Here is a 21,426-nt window from a genome sequence, read left to right on the forward strand (position 1 = left end):
AATCTGAGTTACCTTTTCTTTACACCTACAGGCTCCCGCTGTCCTGGAAGACCGCTGATGATCTTTCGGCAGAACTTAGGGACGCATAATTGACATGGGGGGAGGCGAGAGTGCCAGCAGGCGATAGGGTCTTCTGATGCTTCTGGCGATATCCACATTCTTTACTTAAGATTAAAACTGCGGTGAAGAGAATTAGTGATCGACCAAAACAAGATATTCAGTCGAAACCAAATTTTGGCTCGAGATCTTTTTTCAGCCGAAACCGAAAATTATTTAAATAAGTTAAAAGCCACTTCAAAATGAGGCATTTACGAGTTCATTAAAATAAGAGTTTAAAAAAATACATAACGAAATAAAAGGCATAAATCTAATGAGTAAATTAGTTTATTTTTTGCGCTTTTTGGTTTGTTGTTATACATATAACTTGTGTAACAGTCTTCAATGTACGATATAGAAATTTTAACTTATTAACTACAAAGAAATTACAAAAATATTAAAATGAAAGGTCTTAGAACGTCGCAAGTCATAAGATGCACCCAAGTACAGCTGAATGTAATCTGACATATCCCGAACGCAGGTTACAGCTGAGACTAAGTCTCGTTCAAAACCGAAACTTCGATTGGTCACTAAAGAGAATGCAATTTTAGTACTTGATATTAAACGTTATTCATATTTTATGCTGCTCAGTTAGGAATTGAGCCTTGGATGATGGTAAGAAAAACAAATACATATTAGGTTGCTCCGATGCCAGTGGCATTTGCATATTTTTAAATCAATATCTTTTCACCAGGCCCTACTAAAAATTCTATTATTCATCAAATTATTTACTTGGCAGAAATCATCCTCCATAGTATAAATTGCCAAAAAAAAACTTTCCACCAGAAGATATGTGTAGGTACTTACTACTCTACTCTACAGTATAAGCATACCATCATAACAGTTTTTTTTGTAGCTGATTTCTGTCTTTTTAAACTCTCCAAAAATCGAGTGATTGTCAAATTTATTAAAATGGGTATTGAAATAATAAAACAGCGCATAGAAATATAACTTTTTTTATAATAAATGCTTACATATATTTTCATATTAACAAAATACAAATACATACAGAAGGCCAAATCTTATAAATAATTCATCAAAAGTCATTTTAAAAGGAGACTAATCGTACTGACAAGTAATAGTTTATCTCTGGAAATATTTACTTTTAAATATAGGGTGGAGATAAGACTATTTAATATAAAAAGAGCATAATTTGTATATTATTTTATACAACTATTCCAAGAGAACAGACTGCCATGATTAGGATTTTTTTATACTATGTATATAAGAGTTTTAAGCTTGTGAAATATCAAATTATTACTTTGCAACAAATGGAATATTTCAAAAAGTAAATAAAATGCTTAAAAAATAAACCGATTGAACTGGCAAACTTATGTTCATGCGTATGTATCGTTGACGATTAATAATGCAAATAAGACGAAGCATAAATTTTTAGTTTATATCACGTATTTTGCTGCACATTTTTGAGAATGAAAAACCACAAAAATGAAGACCCAAAAGGTACACTACAATCCTAAAAGCTCATAAAATAATAATGTATTGTACACCTTTTTTAAACTATGAAATTAAAAGAAAACACGATTGAAAATGTCTTTAAGAAAAAATAAAATAAAATTGTAGTAAATTAGTGATTCGACAAAGTTTAATAATGCCAGTTTTCTTGTAGCACGGGCTTAAATTTAATACTTCAATACACATAAAATATTTGCTAGATCTACTTAAAGGAATTCATTGTGACATTTGTAATAACTAATATTTAAATATCATTAAATTGGTGCAAGAAAGAACAAATTAAATTAAACCAAATGGCTTGAAAGCCAAATTCAAAATATTTTTTTATCACATGGCATAAGGAATGTTAAAGAAAAACTTATTAAATTAAATTAGTCATTTATTAATTAAATAGTTTTTACTATTTAGATATTACTTACATCACCTTTAATTTATCTCTCCACATAAGAATAAAGTTGCCATAAAATCAATTTTGTGATTTAGTGAAATTTCAAAAATATCCAGTGTGTGACCGAGTGAATGTTTCATATTATGTATTTCACCTTTTAAGGCAAAAAAAATAAGAAACAAGCAAATCCTTGGCAACCCTTTGTGGAGAGGGGTCGATATTAGTTCCGAGTACTTCATAAAATTGCAAACTTAATATTATAATACAAACAATAATTTCATTGTTACTATAGAATATAATCTTTTAATTTGATTTCATGGCACATATGAAATAGATTATTTGTTTTTTAATAAATAGATATAATTGGACATTTCATTAAAAACGAAATATTTCCATGATTTAAAAATAATTTACTCTCAGTGAAATATTTCTTATACAGGAAATAAAATAAATTTTTCATAAACTCTACATATAACTTATACAACCTAAAATATATTTTAACATTTGTTTTGTGTTTTTATATTTTACAAAAATTACATAATTACTTTGAATAAATATCTTGCAAAATTTAATCGGTTGATTTAAATTTGCCATATTGATTTTATTAATGATTGAAACTTGATGAGAAATATTTTTTTTATAATATATTTATTCAACATCAAAGTGAGATGGTTTTTTTAAAAGGTAGGCATTCTCAATACATTTATATATGAGGGAATTAGAAGCAAACTCAGAAATCTCCACCAAAAACGGAAAATTAGTTATTGAAGCCAAAATAAACTATGCATAAAAACCTACTGACTTAAATAATAGCATAATTCAAAACCGTCTCTAAATCTTGCAAAAACAGATTTCAATTATACTTGACACCGCAAACTTTCAGCATTCTCCATTGAGTTGGTGAAGCATAATTGAAATCTCACAAATCTCTTTTTAAAGTTTTTCGCAAATATCTCAAGAACTTCTTTAATGGAGATTTCTAAGTTTCCTTCTAATATCCTCATATGTACACATGTTTACTATTTAATTTAATTATGTAAAATGCCTTGGGTCGTATGTAAAACATTAGTCTTTTTTTAATCAATGGTATGTAATAGATTTTGTACCATCAACTAAAAAACCTATAGGATATTTTAGGTTTCTTACGGGTTTTTATCCATTACAACACCCGAGACACCAACAAAAGGCATGCATAATTCATTAAAAAAAAATAGTTATATCTTAAAATAACGATGCAAATGTTGATGGATGCAGAAAATGAGGAAGACCGAGAAAGACATGGCACGATCAAGTCCATCAAATACTTGAAGATGGACATGTCAAAAGTAGGAATAATCGGCGTGCGTGCATAAGAAGATGTATGAATGTAGAGGAAGCGAGGTCTGTATGCCAAGATAGAGTGTTATGGCGTTCTATCCTCTCTGCCTACCCCTACGGGGAAACGGCGTGATGGTTTGTTGTTGTTGTTGTAAAATAATATAATCAACACATATTGATTGAAAATTACAGGTAATTTAACTACATTGACCTGCATTACATTTATCAATACACAACAGGTTCAAGGAAAAAGTTTTGAGAATAATATTTTCAGCGTAGCATTATAGAGCTAAGTTGCTTACATATACATTTTTTGAATGTTGTTTTTAACGCATGTTCCAATGTGAGGTTAGCTTTTTTACAGAATCAATGTTCTAAGTAAATGTGCATATAGAAATAGCACCACTCTATTACTTGCTTATACAAAAAATACACAATGTAGTGAATATTGGATACATTTGGAGTGCTATTCTGAACCGCTCTTGCGGCACATGAAAACAGTTTTTCTCATGTATTTTGCATGTAAATATGCGAGATAATACAGCCGCGAGAGCGTTTGGAATACCACCCCAGGCTTCTTAAAATTATATTTTACATATTTGTAAGACACAAGAATGTAAGTGAAACCAGTAGTAAAATGAGTTTGACATTGTTTTCTTGATAACTTTGATTACAGACATTTTCCAGGGAAATTACGTGTCGATAAAAAATCTTGTATGATCTCAGACTCGGGTATTTTTAAAAAATACCGCCACATAAAATTGCCAAAAATACAAGACTGGTAGTATGAAACAGTACCTAATTATTACAAAAACATTATTATTTTGAAATATGTTCCTTATAGACATATATGTATTCAGAAGATATTACAGTAGGAGAAATATAATTAATAAAAAGGAATGAAATAATACAAATGTATAAAAATAGATGTAATTTTGTTTTGAATCAATAAATAAAATGATTACAATGGTGTACCGACTAATCTTACTTATTTCACTGAAACTTAAAAAGTATTGACTAAGATTTAAAGAAAACATAAACTACTGCTTTTCATCGGGAAATTGCATGAGATTTTTTGCACATTATATGCAAAATAGGCTGGGATAAAAAAGAGTTGAAAATTTACAAAATGAACATTGTTATAAAACAAAACAATAATTTTACATGGTGATTTAAAACACGTAAAGCACGACGTCGATGCTACATACACGGGTGGATGGCTCCGATGGAAGAGTCGGTGAGAAGCAGGAGAGGACTAACTGGCACCAACTTGTAGCACAGTGAAGCAGATGGCGCACACACGGACGGCCTTGTTCTGGTTAAACTTCAGAATGGGAACGTCCTGGCTCGAGCACTTGGAGCAGAGCATACGCCCACAGTGTCGACTGGAAATATACAAATATTATATACACCAGACTTTCATCTTATACGATTAAAAATAACACATTGAAAATTATTTTTTCTGAACATTAATTTAACTGAGGCTCTACGACCTTTGAAATAAGGCTCGAAGGGCTGATCACATGAAGCCAGAAGGGCTAAATTTTCAAGCATGTAACAGTCAGCATCAACCGACTGTTTACTACAAATTTTAGTACATTTTTTTACACATACAGCACAATAACCCCGAAAACTTCTTATGCATTTGAGCGGCCCTGAAAATCAAAGAAATGAAATGAAGAGATATGCAGCATTTTGCAAATGCGGAGAATAGGAAGGCTAGGCATTTATAGGGCTTATGTCCTTACCAATGATGTTTGCGCATGGTCAGCGTGAACTTGGTGCCGCACTCCTGGCACAGATCACTCTCCCCCCATGGGGCCTCCGCTGTTAGGGAGTCCAGAAGCCGATGCAATAGTTGTTTGGTTGCAACCTACAATATAAAAAAATATTTATTTTTATACCTTTCGATATTATATAAAATAATCTATATTGTTCATTCTTTTTCTTCTTGCGGCGCCTTATCAGATCCTCCCGACATTGGCAATCACTACAACGAAAGCATCTCGGTCCTGCGCTACTCCGAGGCCAGGACAACTGCTTTTCGGATGTACTCGCCATAGTGATTCCCAGGAAAATATGACCAGAGTGGTTTCCCGTTGCCTTCTCTGGTGGATTTTTCTGTCGGGGTTACCATCTCTTAGCTGGTTGGTTCTGGTTTGGAGGCGCCAGAAACTCGCCTTTCATCCTTTCGTTATCTGCTGCGATCACACCTATTGTTCATTGTATAATTTTTTTTATCTACGTATCTTTTATTATACATTAATTCCTTACATGGTACAATGGGTAAGACGCTTGCCTCATCACGGGAAAATCCAGCTTGTCATTGATGTTGGCTGCTGCTTTCCCCATATTATCATATACCTCCCTCACACACACACATTTGTCTTATATTAACATAAAAAAAAAAAATTAAGCGGGAATGTTGCGTACCTATCATATGATACCTACAATCTTCAAAAGCTGCCCTTCGGATATCTTTTTTTATTTTGCTAACCATAATGTTGAAACAGTGCTTTATTTATATAATTTTTTATTGCTTACATTTTAGAATGAACACTTGAGAAATTATCTACTCTGCTCAATGTTTATTTTTTGTTAACTTATTGATATCATTTTAAGTTGCTAGAATTCCACTCATCCATGCGCTTTGTAGCTGCAAGACAATCGCAATCTTACGTCAATATGTAAATGTTATCAACCATATAATACTTAAATTTTGTAAATGGGGTCTAGAAAATCAACAGTCCATGCACTCAGTGGCTGCGATATTTGTTATAATCCAACTCCTATTTTAAAAAATGAGTCTTTCTTTTAATTTATTTTAATATCATTCAAATACTAAACCTCATTGTCAAATTAAAACATAATGTAAATGGGGGTTAGATTACTTACCGTCCATGCACACTGAAGCTGCAAGACGTGCTGTAATCTAGCTCCTATCTATTATGATTGATATTTATTATTATTGGAAACGAGGAACTAGAATCCCAATCCTCCTAGTTCTAGTTTTTGAGCGAGCATTTCAACATTAAAAATGAGCTGTCTTAATTTCGGTCCCTTCATTTTCGGAAGCATGCACAATTTTCGAAAGATAGAAAACTTTTTTATGCACATTCAATAATAGATGTTTTAAAGAAAACATCATTGCAACACTGAAAAAAATACTGATTGACTTGTTGCAATTGACAGTCGAAGACAGTGTAGTATACAATTAAAATAAAAAAAACTATTGTGGAGCTTTCCAATTTTACAAACTGAATGTTACGATGGTAAATAAAATCTTACCTGATAGTTGAATATAGTAGCGCCATCTTTGTTTTCAGTCGCTAAGCATGCGTTGGCCTTGACCAGCACTCTACACAGGGGACCATTGCCTCTCATGTATGCCAGCAAGAGAGGTGTGTTACCCTTGAACAAAAGAAACATAGGTTAAGTTGTGACTTGTGTTTAGGACAAAGGTTTCAAACCACAATTTTGGCTTAAGTTGTTTTTTTAGTTTCAATGTGTTTTTAACCAATAATTTGGGTCTTATACACATTCCGGCAAAACTATTGCGTCAATAGGAGTTTGCGGTTTAAATATTACTTGCTAAAATATGTATCACCTACGTAATCGGTTAAAAACATGTTTAAATAATTAAATTTCTTTTTCAATAATATTGTGGTTGCCTTTGTCCTGAACACAGTCGATATTCTAATGTAAATACACACAGTGTCAATGCATTATTGCTGAATTATGTACAAGAGTGCTATTAATTTCTTCTGAAAAAAATAATTAACACATTGCATATTATAAACTAAAATAAATGTGATATTTTACTTATCTTACCTGTAAATCAGTCTTATTTATTGGATAGTCTTTCATGCACTCTAGGAATAGTTCACAGATGGCTGCTGCGTTTTCTTTCCCGCACCGACATAGTTCGTGAAGCGGGTTTCGGCCTGAGGAAGTTAAAATAGTATTTTATTGATTAATTTAAGAAAAATAACACATTTTAGTTGTAGAGTTATATCACCCGCTCTGGAGGCTTTTCTACTTTTGAGCAAATCAAAAAACTGCATATTATTACAATAAATTGAAGAGTTTCAGCCAGCGCCCGCGGCGCACTGCCCGACGCCCGAGCGAGCGGCCGCCGCCGTGTACGTGAGCCACCACCTGGGAGTGGGGGTATGGGCTACCACTTGCCCGGCCTCCCCTGCCTTACTCTGCCCAACGGCCGGCCACGTAAATAGCGTCATCCGCCCGCGCGCGGGTTTAGTCGACAGTATGCCGCGCGGCGCGCAACATATAAGAATGTACACACAAAATAAACACAAAATACATAAATTCAATATAAAATAATCCAAATAAATCCTATTCTACATTTTCCTCGGTATAGCCAAGGCCGAACCCGAAAGTGGATCAAATCGCCTTTATTATGGATTCGGCCCTTGGCTTTCACATATACCGAGGACCTTGACTATTAAACATTATTTATAAACATACAATAAACAATTACATAATAGACAATGCGGCTTCCATCGTTCCAGCGCGTCCGGAACAATAATGATCTTTTACTTTTTAAACAAATAATTCGTGTCAATATTACTAAGAATCAAACCGAAGACCTCATGAATGGTAGGCAATTGCGCCAACTACAACAATACGAGGCGGATATACCTCCAATCTCCATTCCATTGTATTTTTATGAATTTTAGTCGAGAGTTGTATCCATTGAGTAGAAGACATTCTTCCAAGATTCTGGTCTTATTCCACACAGGCACGATAAATATAACAATGTTTGATTATGTCCAAATGCTTGCAGACTGGCTGGATTTCCTCCCTAGGGAGTTGTTCATATTTAGATTTATTTCAACAGAGAGGGAAAAAGTTTTCGAGAAGAAATTTGGAAGTCTAGGCATTTACAGGGCTTATGACCTGTCATTGGCTGGTTTAAGTGGCCACTTTACTAGTGGCCACTTAAACCAGCCAATGACAGGTCATAAGCCCTGTAAATGCCTAGACTTCCAAATTTCTTCTCGAAAACTTTTTCCCTCTCTGTTGAAATAAATCTAAACGATAAATATATATTACAGCTTAGTGACATAACTAATACCTTTTAGGTTGACAGCCTCAGCATCGAGGTTGGATTCTGTGAGGAGTGCTCGGGCCACGGCCGTGTGTCCTTCCCGGGAGGCGATGTGAAGGGCGTTGTCTCCGTTGGAGTCCACCGCGTCATACTCCGCACCGTTCTGCAGCAGCGCAGACACAATACTGGCGTGACCGTCACGGGAAGCCACGTGGAGAGCTGTTTGTCTGGAATGAAAAAGACATAGATGTATTTTGAAGATTGTTAACATTACAATTAGGCCGACATGTTGTCCTCACCTCTCAAACAATGATTTTTTTGATAAAACATAGGAAAATTGAAAACAACAAACAATAAAAAATTATAATGTTATCTGAGGCGTTAAGAGCCATAGGAGATTAAGCAACATTTGACATCAATTTAATCCGAGTATGTAGTTCGATGTAAAAAAAAAACTGTTTTAAGCTTTTCATCTCTGTTTTTCCAAGTTCAAGGTCGGGACTGGGACTCGATTGTGAACTGCTTATTTTGCCTCTTGCGACAATAATTTTTTGCCAGGGTTGATTTAAGTGCACCGTTCACTCTGTTCTCGGCACACACTCTCTTTTCAATATCTTTCACAGTCATTCTATCCCTAGTAAACATACTTCCCAGATACACAAATTCCTCTACCTGTTTTTCACAGTGATTTCACATTTAGTCATACTTTAATTTCTTTGAAAAACCATCTCATCGGATTTATCAACATTCATTAGCATATGGCTTCCCTCGCATGCACCGTACAGTTTCCATCTTGGTTTTGAATAATAATTTTCACGAAATAAATAAATATCTGAAATATTGCAACTCTATCACTTTCACAACTAACAACATTACCCAAGTATCTGCATCTTTAAACTTTACTGTAATTAGTAATGTAAATAGAAAACAATGTGTGTTTTCTCACTTGTGTACATCCCTGTCGTTGGGGCGGGCGCCGGCGAGCAGCAGACTACGCAGCAGAATCTCGTTGCCGGCGGCAGCGGCCAGCAGCAGCGGCGGCGCTAGTGCCGCATCCTGGACGCGAGAGTTCACGTCCACCTCCACGGCCAACAGGAACATGACACTCTCCAGGTCCTGCTTCTGAATTGCCACGTGCAGGAAGTTGCGCCCCTTGGTGTCCACCTGCGGGACGGAAATATCACTGACAAAGTATGGAAAAAAAACTATGTCATTACAATCCGCAGATTAAAAATACTAGAGCCACTCACTGGAAGTTTGAGAATATATAAGTACACATTTCAAGCAGCAAATGAAATATAATGTAGCAATTTTTATACATAAAATAATTAAGGGGATGAATAAAATAAAAACAATAAAATTTAACCAACAATGTCATACACATGAAACAAGGGATAAAAAAGATAAGATTACCAATGAGGAGAAAAACAGAATATCAAAACTCATTGTACAAGGGATTGAAGCTGTGCAATGAGTTACCTGAAGAAATAAAGGAGATTGAAAATATTGAAATATTTCAAATTAATTTGAAAAAATACATTATTGAGAAATTTTGATAAAAAAATTGTAATGTTATTAAAAGTTTATATTAGTTCTTACGATGTTATGAACTAACTTAATAAAGCATAAATAAACGATTGAGGTGTGTGAAAACAAAGACGGCAATCTCCACCATTGCACATTAGTCTTATACCTTATTGTGAGGGTTGGTGCCCTACCCCAGTTAGAGTTTCACAAAAGAAACGAGGTTGGTGTTCAATGTGTATTTATTACATGGTGAATAAATATATGGAACTTCTTTCGTAACGGAAAATATATTATTTCTAGCGATTCGGGTCATAAATATGTAAAAGGTTTATTTATTGTAAATAAATTTGTAATAAATTGTTGTCAAGACTAAAAAAATATTTTAGATATACAATTAAATTTTTTATGGATTAATTATCGAGGTGGGATAGAAAATGTTCGAGAGGGCATTTTTTTTTTGAACACACCGAGTCATGGCTGTTCAACGGAACCTCTTTACAGGGTTTCAAATAACACGGTATAATTGTTTTTTTAAACATTAATTTAACAATGCGTAATACTTATATGATTATAATGTTCGTTTTTGGAATTCTCTACATAGTTCTTTTGCTTACTAGGCGTATAATATATCGCGGGGTAATTACTACAACTATGTAACTTCAAAATCAGAATTTTTAAGTTAACCTCTAAAAATACTTCTTCGGATCGATTTCCAAGAATGTGCATTTGAATTTCAATATTATTATGATTTGAATGCTCCACTTGTCCATTTGTAGCATTCACGGAGGAGAATACGGAGAAGTTTTATTAATAGATAATTTAAAAAATCTGAATTCAAAGTTACCTAGTTGTAGTACTATAAATATTATTATTATCAAATTAGGGGCAGGCAGCTATGAGCTTACATGCTCCTATCTTGTCTTTCTGGTAAGCTTATTTCACTTATATATCGTAGCTTAAATTCAAAAGGGTCATAAATCGAAAACCCTGAAATAGATCATTTTATTAAAAAAATGAAATTTAAATTGATCTCATTTTTCTATAAGAAAAAGACTCATAGATTTTGCCTTATAAATGACTCAAATCGCACAACAGCCCTTTTGGCATTTTGCATTTTGGTGACAAACTATAGAGCGAAACCTGTGATAGTTAGAACAAAACTCCATAATTAGTAGAGCTTTAAAAAAACACATCGAATGATATTAAAAACATAAAAAAAGTCTTGTTAAAACTTTGATTGGCTCTATTGAAAAAAGTCCAATTCCGATTTGTGGCTCCTTTGAATTGAAGCAGTGATATGTCCAATTTGTTTTTTAATGTATTAACAGATAGTACCGTAACTATTTCCTGAGGAAGACTATTCCACGAATCCACAGATGATATACTATTGATAGAATGTTTGGCTGGATTGAAGTTGAACTTTGGCTAAATAAATAAACAGTAAAAAATTTCAATTTATTGTAAACACAAATTGATTTTAACCTATTCACCAGTTTATTTTTTAGTATAAATACTTTTTTCTACGGTACCCCAGTGTAAAAGGAGATTTCGGAGTATTTAGATTACCTGTTCCGCGGCAGAAGGTAGCCGGTCGAGGATGGACTGGGCCGCCTTGTTGTTCCTAACTGTGAGCGCCGTCGCGAAAGGCGACAGCCCAGCCTTGTCCCGCAGCGACAGGTCTATAGAGGGGTGCGACAGAAGCAGGCTGATGATCTGCGGGTGCATGTTCTCGATGGCCGTGTGGAGGGGGGTCTTGCCCTCCGTGTCATGAGCGTTCACGTTCGCACCGTGTTCCACGAGCGTCTGAGAAATATAATCGCAATAAATACACTGATACTTCAGTTTGCTGAAATAAGTCACTGACATAATGAAAGAGTGAATGGTGTACAGCCATTTTGGCTGCTTAAGACATAATCATAATCATCATCATACCCCTGTTCGCACCCGACGACGCATAGGGCCCTACATCGGAACACCAGATGCAACGTGTTCCGATCATCTGTTACCCGAAGGTAAGGTGATCAGTCTTACGTTTCGGGTACCAGTCCAGAGACATTGACATTTTGTATATCAAGCAGTAAGCTTTCCTTATTTGCGATTGTATGATTTAAGGTTGGAATCGAAGAGATTTGACATATTCTTTAAATCAACAATGTTTGATTATGTCCAAATGCTTGCAGACTGGCTGGATTTCCTCCCTAGGGAGTTGTTCATATTTAAATTTATTTCAACAGAGAGGGAAAAATTTCCCTTCCCTTCCCTTCTCAAAAATTTTTCCCTCTCTGTTGAAATAAATTTAAATATGAACAACTCCCTAGGGAGGAAATCCAGCCAGTCTGCAAGCATTTGGACATAATCAAACATTGTTGAATTACTACCTGGTAAAAGAAGAAGTATAAAAATTGAAAAATTGTTTTCAGGCGTTGCCTAGTAGGTGATTTGGTTCAGCCGGATGAATCTCACCCACGTGATAAAGGTTTCAGCTCTTTTACTTCACAAAAGTCAACAGATGGAATAGTTGAGGAAATGTGGATGTTCAAACATAGGCAGAATGGTGAATGTTACACAGTGTGTAAAGTGGCCACTTAAACCAGCCAATGACAGGTCATAAGCCCTGTAAATGCCTAGACTTCCATATTCCCTTCTCAAAAATTTTTCCCTCTCTGTTGAAATAAATTTAAATATTCTTTAAATCCTTGACACAACTACATCTTCAATGTCCGAAAATGGTGGTTCTTTAAAGTTGTCCAGTTGATTAATTTTATTTGAAATGTTATCCACTCGTAAACTCGCTTGACGTCTTTGATCGTAGGTAAAACAATTCACTTCATTTCACCTATATCCCCAATTAGTGAATGTAAATAAATTTTAAAATGTCCTTTAAATAATCGGATACAATTATTATTTTTTAACTGTTCGATTGATCCTTAAAAAGATTTTCTAATATTTTGATGAGATTGCGGAGGCTCGTACCTTAGTCGGGTCAGTACAATATTTTAGACGCTTTAGTTTGAACTACAAAGAGATCTTTTCATAATTATGGAACTGAGAAAATTGTCATAGCAAGAAATCCCCTCCAACTGATAATGAACTTTTGTAAGAACTTTGAACTGAAATCATATTTATATGCACATAACATTAGTGGTAATATGTATATACGAAAAACAACATAATTTACTTGGGCTTTTGCAGTTCCTACACTGTTTTTATAACCTGCCAATATAATAGAGTTACCTGAATAACATTAATAAGCCCCCAGGTACAGCAAAGGTGAAGGGGCGCCTGTTGTTCCGAAGCCATCTCAGCCCCCTGTCCGTTGGGGCCTAGCCTCCTTGGGGACTCCACGTCACATCCTGACCTGATGAGGAACTGCGCCAGACTCTCTTTGTTCTCGTCTATAGCTCTGGGAACATAAAATATCATCACAGTTGGGAGGACAAATAAGCGCATTTAGCATAGAATAAATGCAGTGTATCTCGATTGTCTGTTACAGAAAGTCTGACACAGGTGTCAGCTCCGAGACCATGAAATATTGCAGTGTTTAAAACCACCTAATAAACAGTTAGGATCTTTTCAGATTTTTTCATTATTTTTATTTGTAAATAAGCAAAAAATTACAATGGTAATGGTATTAATATTTTTTTTGTCTTAATAATCAGTCTCTCTTGAAAACGAACATTCATTCAAAAATGCCCTAACAAGGCGAATCAATTGTCCTATTTTTTTTTGTGTTTAAAAATAAAATAAATGATTTTAATTGGACTCAAATCAGTGTATAATTTTAATATTAAAATTATAATATGGAGTTCTACAAAATAAATAAATGAATAAATGCCTCGCTGGAGAGACAATATTGTGAAGCATTCGGAAATAGCATTGATACAAACAGCTCAAGACCGTTTGGCATGAGAAGGATGAAGGCCCAAGTTCGGCCTACTATGAGTGGCTACAGACTGAAGAAGAAGAAAAACAATAAATGCACAACAAGTGAAATCTTCACTTCCTCATGTACTTTGTAACAAAAATGGATGGTAAATTTACATATTTTATTTACTCCCTGCAGATAGCCGACGTTGTCGATTTCCGGCAAGGCATTCCCATAATAACTCCAAGTTTTCCATAACTACAAGTTTTCCATAACTCCAAGTTTTTTTTGCACCATAACAGGCCAGGAGCCCCAATTACAGTGGTGAATTACATCACAGAACAGCCAGGCATGAGAAAAATCTCTTTTTTTTTGTGTTCTCACCGGGAATCGAACCTGGAACCTACCGTGCGTGAGTCAAGCGTCTTGACCACTACACCACGGAGGCCGCCTATTAAATTAACTCATTCTGAAGCTTTCGGCACCATCCGATGCTAATGGACAGTGCAGATATTATGGCAAGGGTTAAGCCAATATTAAAATTCAACTAATATCCATTAAAAAAAAAAAAAATGTTTCTCTAAAATTTAAAATTATGGAAAAAGGTAAAATGAATACTTATGAAGTAGCGTTTGTAGGCATCCATCAGGTCCCGGTCCCCAACAGTCTGCATCAGCCCCATTCCTTACAAGCACCTGAGAAAAGTGGAAATAAAAATATTTTTTGTTTAACGCATTTTCATACAAGCAATGTGGATATTTTCATAGCTTAGTTTTTAAAAAACAGAATTTTCTGAAAATAAGTACTGTATATCTTATTATCATTGCTACCATTGACATCTATCAGCGAAAGCCAACACTACAGTTGGTAATACATACTACAATGAGGAAATTGGGTGCCTTCTCATAAAACTGGGTTAAGACAAATATATTTTTTAAATTCTCCTTTAAAATTTGAAAGTCGTCATCACTTTGCTCCATGCAGCTAGTTTGCGATACTCATTATCATTTCCCTATTCACACTTCAGGTGTGTTTTTCTCATTAGATATGAATGAAAGAATGTCGCCATTGCGCTGGCAATGTCGGTTTTTATCTTTGAAAATATTTTTGAATCCTCATTAAACAATTTTTACGATGTAAATGAACAGATATTGCCAGCGCAACGATGACATGTAAGACAGGTGCATATTTCTACATACACTGGCCACTTCCTCCTGAGAGGAGTCCAGGGCGGCCCACAAGGGCGGGATACCGTGCTGATCCAGCCGACCCATGTCCACCCCCCGTACGCACATCCCCTCCACCAGCAGCCCGAGGCGGCAGTGGATGGCCAGCTGCAGCGGAGTCTCGCCCTCCTCGGTTCTGGGACACATAAAAATGGTTATCAAAAGTGCCTTTGTACAATAGCCACTTTTTTATATTATCCACTGTTTTTGAACATTCAATGAGTCGAAATGGTGCTTTATAATGAAAATGATTTGAAAAGCAAAAACGGCTCTAAAGCATTATTGAATTCATGACATTGCTTTTTTCAACACAATTTTATCTATATGCTGGAAAGATGTGACATTTTGTCACACACTCGACAATAGTCGATTGGGCATATCGATTGCTTTGTCATAATGCTATTCTTGAAAACCCTCCGACAATTTAATTACATAGACGAATGAGAAAGTGGCAACACTAACAAATCCGTATTTATCTATGGCTATCCTGGTCTCCTGTCACACGTAAACCTTTATTGTTCTTTGTCAGACTTCTTCCGATGAATATTTTGTGTATGGAATATTATGAAAAAAATATAAGAAAATGTTTTACTAAGACACTGCAACATTGATAATTATTATTTGCCTTTGACATAACACACATCTACATGTTATTAGAAATATTTCATATTCATTAAATGGATTTTAAAATCATATTGTAAAATATATATCTCAAATACGTTTTTCGACATTGACGAGCGATAAAATAATTTTTAAATCATGTTTCTAGTGAAACTTCATTTGATAATGGATTGAAAGTATAATTATATTTGCTGCACATTTGTTTATATGCCATCATCATAAAATGATCAGTGTTGTAAATTTTAAGTTTAAATACAACAAAAATACTTACTCGTAATTCAAACATGAAGCGTTTTACGAGAAGGAAGTTTGACAACTGAAGTTACAATGTCGCATTCGATTGTCAATGTCGAGTGCTTTGGGGCTCTCGAGATAAAGTCGATTGGTTTTCAATCGACTGCATTCAAATGGGTGGTTCAAGAATGCGGGCACTCGTCGAATTAAGGAAGTCGCATACGATTCTCTACATACAAGTCGTGTCTTGTATACTGCCCTCATAAGCAAAAAAGCAGTAAATATTTTTTTTAGCATGAAAAACAATATTATGTTTTTTTAAGTTCATAAGTTTTTTAAGCAATAAAATAGTATTTAGAGATTTACAGCAAAAACGCAGTGTACATACATAATATGTCATATACGGGTTTTATGCTTAGAAACAATTGATGTACAATATTTTTACTTTACAGTTTATAAATATGGTCACAAAGTTGATAAATACTAGTGTCATATCTTAAAATATGACTTTGGCAAATAGCTGCCTTTTTGCTTATGAAGGCAGTACAACTGCCATACACCGAAAGTACGGTTGAACTCACAGTGCATTCATATCTGCTCCATAGTCCAAGAGGAACAAGGCGGTCCTGGAGTCTTCCTTCATGATGGCCTGGTGCAACAGAGTGAACCCTTTCCCATTTCTAGCGTTAACATCCGCTCCCCCTAGGATCAGTGGAGAGACCAACTTCTGGTGACCTGCAATAAAGAATGATATATAGTCAATTTAGCCTTTCTGAAATCTTTGTTTGTAGGTTCTGCAGCCCACATGTTGAAATACCTTAATCTTTATATCTCAAAAGGAGACGCATCTTCGGGGGACCACTGGTTACAACTTAGCAGTGTACCTTCAGTGGGGGGGGTAGTGCTACCCCCGCTGCTCTAGGCCAGCCGGCGCAGCGTTACGGCTAGCCCCGCTGAGCTCGACGTGCGCCGCTTTATAAGGCGTGTAATCGAAATGAATAAATCAGTTGAATTCCAAACACTGAACAGTGAACAAGTGTATTACTTCGTCTCTCCGCCCTGCCAGCAGACCACCTTCGCCTCTCTAAGCCACTTGGACTGGGCAGAAAGTCCTTTTCAGGGCTGTTGAGGTTGACTTGTAGTCGGTGCAGTCGTGCCCCCTACCTTCGGACTTTGACTTTTAACTCTGCTTGGGAGGGTGGCTTCTCGATTACGCCGGGAAGTCTGACTAAGGCAGATGCGGGTGACGAACCAGAAATGATAATTGAGAAAAACGTCAGTAAAATATTTTCTTAAGTGCTAAAAGGTAAAAGATAAAACAGATATTTTTAGAAAAAAATGTCAATGGGTTCTAGTGAAAAAATTTAAACATACCAGTACAAAAATACTTTCATTTAGATCAAAGATATTGATCAGGTGAAGAGATTGGTGGAAACAAATAAAAATATTTTACCTTCACTCAGAGCTAAACTCAAAGGTGTATCGCCTTCAGAGTTCTTTAGATTGAAGTTAGGTACAAGCACACTGATCGCTTTGTCCGCATTAGATGCATTTTTTTCTAATGTTTTCTTTTTGTCGATAATCGCCATAATGGGTCCTTCGTGGTTATTTAAAACAGCAAGGTGTAACGGAGTTTGTCTGAAAATTGATGAAGTAAATAGTAATTCTATGTAAACAAAATTATATTGATTTCAAAAAAGTCTAATATAACATGCTTTCCAAAAAGGATAACAAAATATGATTGGATTGATTTTTTAAAAAAATTTTCATCTGGGGTTCCACAAGAAAGAGTTTCGGACCCATACTAATTTATTGATAGTAAATAACTATTTCAAACATAAAATAAAGTGTTTTAATTTGAGAGCATTGATTGTTCAAGTTTATCTAATATTATATAATATACGTATTGAATGCAGACCTGTAGACAACATCAGTTTTTTCTCCATATGATGTTTGTAGGTTAGGATTGGCATCTTTTTCAAGTAGTTTGGAAGTGAATTTACCAAGACCCTCTTGGCAAGCTATATGAAGTGCAGTGTATCCTTCTGTGTTCACATGGTCCATGGTGCCAGATAAGTGTTCGCACAGAAATAATGCAGATTGCTAAAAAATATTATGAAATATTATTATCAAAAAATATTCTAGAAATTAAAAAGATAAACAAAAAAATCTACTTTATGAATAACAACTCGTGTCTATAATATCTACCTGTGAATACATTATATAAGAAGCATAGTAAATACACATTAAAAATTCATGATTCTCTGGAAAGAATGTCTAGATCACAGCAGTCTGGTAAAAAAAAAAAAATAGCTGATAGACTTTAATTTGAAGTCCAAAGGAAAAATTTGATGTCTTACAGTATCTTTTAAGTTTCTAGGATTTATTGTCAATTGTTGTCAAAATGAAAAGTGTTGCTCACAAGAGAATGACAAGTAGAAAAGACGTTTAGAAAAAGAAGAAAAACTTTACCTCACATTTCTTCTTTGCAAGCAGAATAAGAAGATTATCCCAAGTGCTGGAATACACTGGATTCAATGTGCATCCTTTCTCTATTAATTTCTTTGCAAATCCAGTCTCCAGAGGATCATCGGTTTTCGCTGAAATTGTCTTGATCTCGGGTGGTTCATCAACAAAAGGATTATTTTCTTCACTCGATGGAGATTCAAACGGATCCAGTCCGTTTGTTCCTGTTTTTGCATCACCGTTTTGAGATACAGGATAATCGTTTACCAAAGAGTAGAAGAGAGGAGAGTGTTCTTCATTGAGGGTCCTAAGATTAACATCTATTTTGTCTTGTTTGAGCAGAGTATCAAAAACAAGATTATTTCTTGACATTATTGCCAGGTGGAGAGGTGTTCTGCGAAAAATTAAACGTAAAGATTATATTAGGTTATTAAGAAATCATTAAAACCACCCCCTTACGTCGTATTTTTTTATTTGTCTGAATTGTGTCCTGCATCTTAATTTGAAACAATGTTAATTGAAACAGAAAAATAAGAAATCAGTTTGCCCTGCTAACCGTTGAACTAAGTTACGAATAAATAAAAAAATAATTAGTATAATGTATTAATTTACTGAATAATGAAACCTGGAATTTGATGAAGTGGGAAAAGCCAAAATTTTTTATTTGATGAAGAATAAAAATCACCGGTTTGTACTGGATTATCAAATACATAATTAAGTGAGCCTCACATAATTTTCTGATTGTTTCTGTATTCCGCAGTTTCAACTCTTCAAAAAAACAATCAGTACCCAGCAGATTTGAAGAAATGGATTTCTACCCTATCAGACCATTAGCAGAATTGAATATGCACAAATACAGAATAAGTATTCAATCCATACAATATCCATGTGAGACCAGGGGAGGAAGGACATATTTCCAATTGAACCTTCCGAAAAACCTTTGTTATGGTTGGATTCATTTGATCATAATATATCATACTTACAGTCCTTTCTTATTCTGTTTGTTAGGATCTATTCCTTTTGCGAGGATCTTCTCAGCAACGCGAGCCATGTCTACCATAGTTTCAGCATCATAGGATGTGGGTCCTCTGGCTGCTATCAAGTGCAGTGCGGTGTCTCCATTTTCCCTGGATATAGGAGAAACATCTTCAGAGAACAATCAAAGGTGGAAAAAGAAAATAAAAGTTGTTTCAAGGGCTAAATGTTTATCATAGAAAGTAACAAGAAGCTCCCATCTTTAAGCCAAAAAAGGTGGATCTACACACTCAGTGGCTATTGACGATGTTGAAACAGCCATAAGAATGAGTGAGATTTTTACTGATAATATTTTCCTGGAATTCAAACAGAATTGCACAGCCAACCATCAATGAGCCTAGATTATGGACGCTGCAATGCTGTCAGAAATATCATCATGAAGGACGACAACATATGGCATAAATCATGGAAAAGTAAGTGTATACATAAATGCAGTTTCATGTTAAAAACTGATTGGAGAGTTGGCTCCCCGGAAACCGGAAACACTCTATCATTGGTCGATTCGGAAGAACTTGGAACGTAGATCAAAGTATTTCATTTGTATAATTTTTTTCATACATTTTCAAGATACAATCAATTAAATAAAATAAATTATTAAATACTCTAACTTTTACCGTGTCTAAGAAAACCTATTTTATATACAATTTCCCGTAGCTCTGAAGTTCCTCATTACTAGAATGACCAAAGAACGCAAATATTTCTTAAAAAGTAAAAATATTGATTAAAAATGTGATTCTATATTGTAACATTTCATTGTGCCATCGGCACCTGAAGTGTCCGACTAAACACCCTTAAGTGTGCGTAAAAGATGATCGAGATACGCTGCATTTAAAAATAAAAAAAATATGAAATCTTTGCGTTTTTACGATTTACCCAAATATTTCCATTTTGGTGGCCATTTTAAACGAGTTGTACATAACGCACTTTTAGAAAATGGAAACCAAGTTGCGGTAGAGTCGGGTGCGATCCCCGTATCTTTGATCCATGAGTCCACGGCACTAGCCACGGGACCACAACCTGATTTGATGCACTAAAGCAGTGTTCTATGCACCATCGGCCAAGTTGCGGTAGAGTCGGGTGCGATCCCCGTATCTTTGATCCATGAGTCCACGGCACTAGCCACGGGACCACAACCTGATTTGATGCACTAAAGCAGTGTTCTATGCACCATCGGGTGAATGTAATAAATGTCCGAGACACATTGCGATTTAAATATTAAGTGCCCTACGCACCATTCATTATAAAAAGGGTCAAAATAATATCGGAATATTGTTTACTTGGTGACTAGATCAGAATATTGTTTACTTGGTGACTAGATCGGAATATTGTTTACTTGGTGACTAGATCGGAATATTGTTTACTTGGCGACTAGATCGGAACATTGTTTTCTTGGCGACTAGATCGGAATATTGTTTACTTGGTGACTAGATTGGAATATTGTTTACTTGGTGACTAGATCGGATTACTTGGTAACTAGATCGGAATATTGTTTACTTGGTGACTAGATCGGATTACTTGGTGACTAGATCGGAATGTTGTTTACTTGGTGACTAGATCGGATTACTTGGTGACTAGATCAGAATGTTGTTTACTTGGTGACTAGGTTGACGTCGGCCTCGTTGTCGACGAGGAAGAGCGCGGAGAAGGCGTCCCCGGCGGCGGCGGCGCGGTGCAGCGGCGTGACGCCGCGGCGCGCATGGGCCGCGTCCGGCACGGCCTCGTGCTGCAGCAGCGTGCGCGCGATGGCGGCATGCCGCGCCCGCAGAGCTAGCTCCAACGGGAGAAGCTCCTCGCCGCGGGCGCTCAGCGCGTTCACGGTCTCCGACAACTAGAATAAATTCATCGTATAAAATTATTTTATTTATTTATTTACTTATAAATAGTTTATAACACATCTTTTGAGACATAGTCCCCAACTCCAAAGGGACTAAAAGTCCCGTGTTGAGTTGGGATGAGCAATTAGTTTTAACACAGACATACGAGTACATTATCGCAAATATTATATGGGATCAGAAATATAATAACAAAAAAAAAATATATGGCACATCAATATGGTAAACAGCAAACTCAAACATTCGGAAAATTATCAAGGAGTTTCCCACTCAAA

The 21,426-nt window shown here is 35.4% G+C and overlaps 1 protein-coding gene across 1 annotated transcript; it reads right to left on the minus strand.

Moving 5' to 3' along the window:
- Nucleotides 1–1,038: 1,038 nt before the first annotated feature.
- LOC148272918 (ankyrin repeat and FYVE domain-containing protein 1-like) lies at nucleotides 1,039–21,147 on the minus strand (the record flags this gene model as incomplete). Its single annotated transcript, XM_088239405.1, has 16 exons — nucleotides 1,039–4,659; nucleotides 5,023–5,147; nucleotides 6,563–6,685; nucleotides 7,106–7,218; nucleotides 8,373–8,572; nucleotides 9,292–9,509; nucleotides 11,439–11,675; nucleotides 13,107–13,275; nucleotides 14,356–14,432; nucleotides 14,937–15,099; nucleotides 16,400–16,553; nucleotides 17,272–17,456; nucleotides 17,737–17,921; nucleotides 18,291–18,678; nucleotides 19,268–19,411; nucleotides 20,912–21,147. Coding segments are annotated over 16 exons (2,847 nt in total), but the record flags the coding sequence as incomplete, so codon positions are not given.
- Nucleotides 21,148–21,426: the final 279 nt, after the last annotated feature.

This window comes from Micrasema longulum, unplaced genomic scaffold, assembly GCF_059751315.1.
Source record: "Micrasema longulum isolate JH-2025_06_02 unplaced genomic scaffold, ASM5975131v1 h1tg002151l, whole genome shotgun sequence".
NCBI lineage: Eukaryota > Metazoa > Arthropoda > Insecta > Trichoptera > Brachycentridae > Micrasema > Micrasema longulum.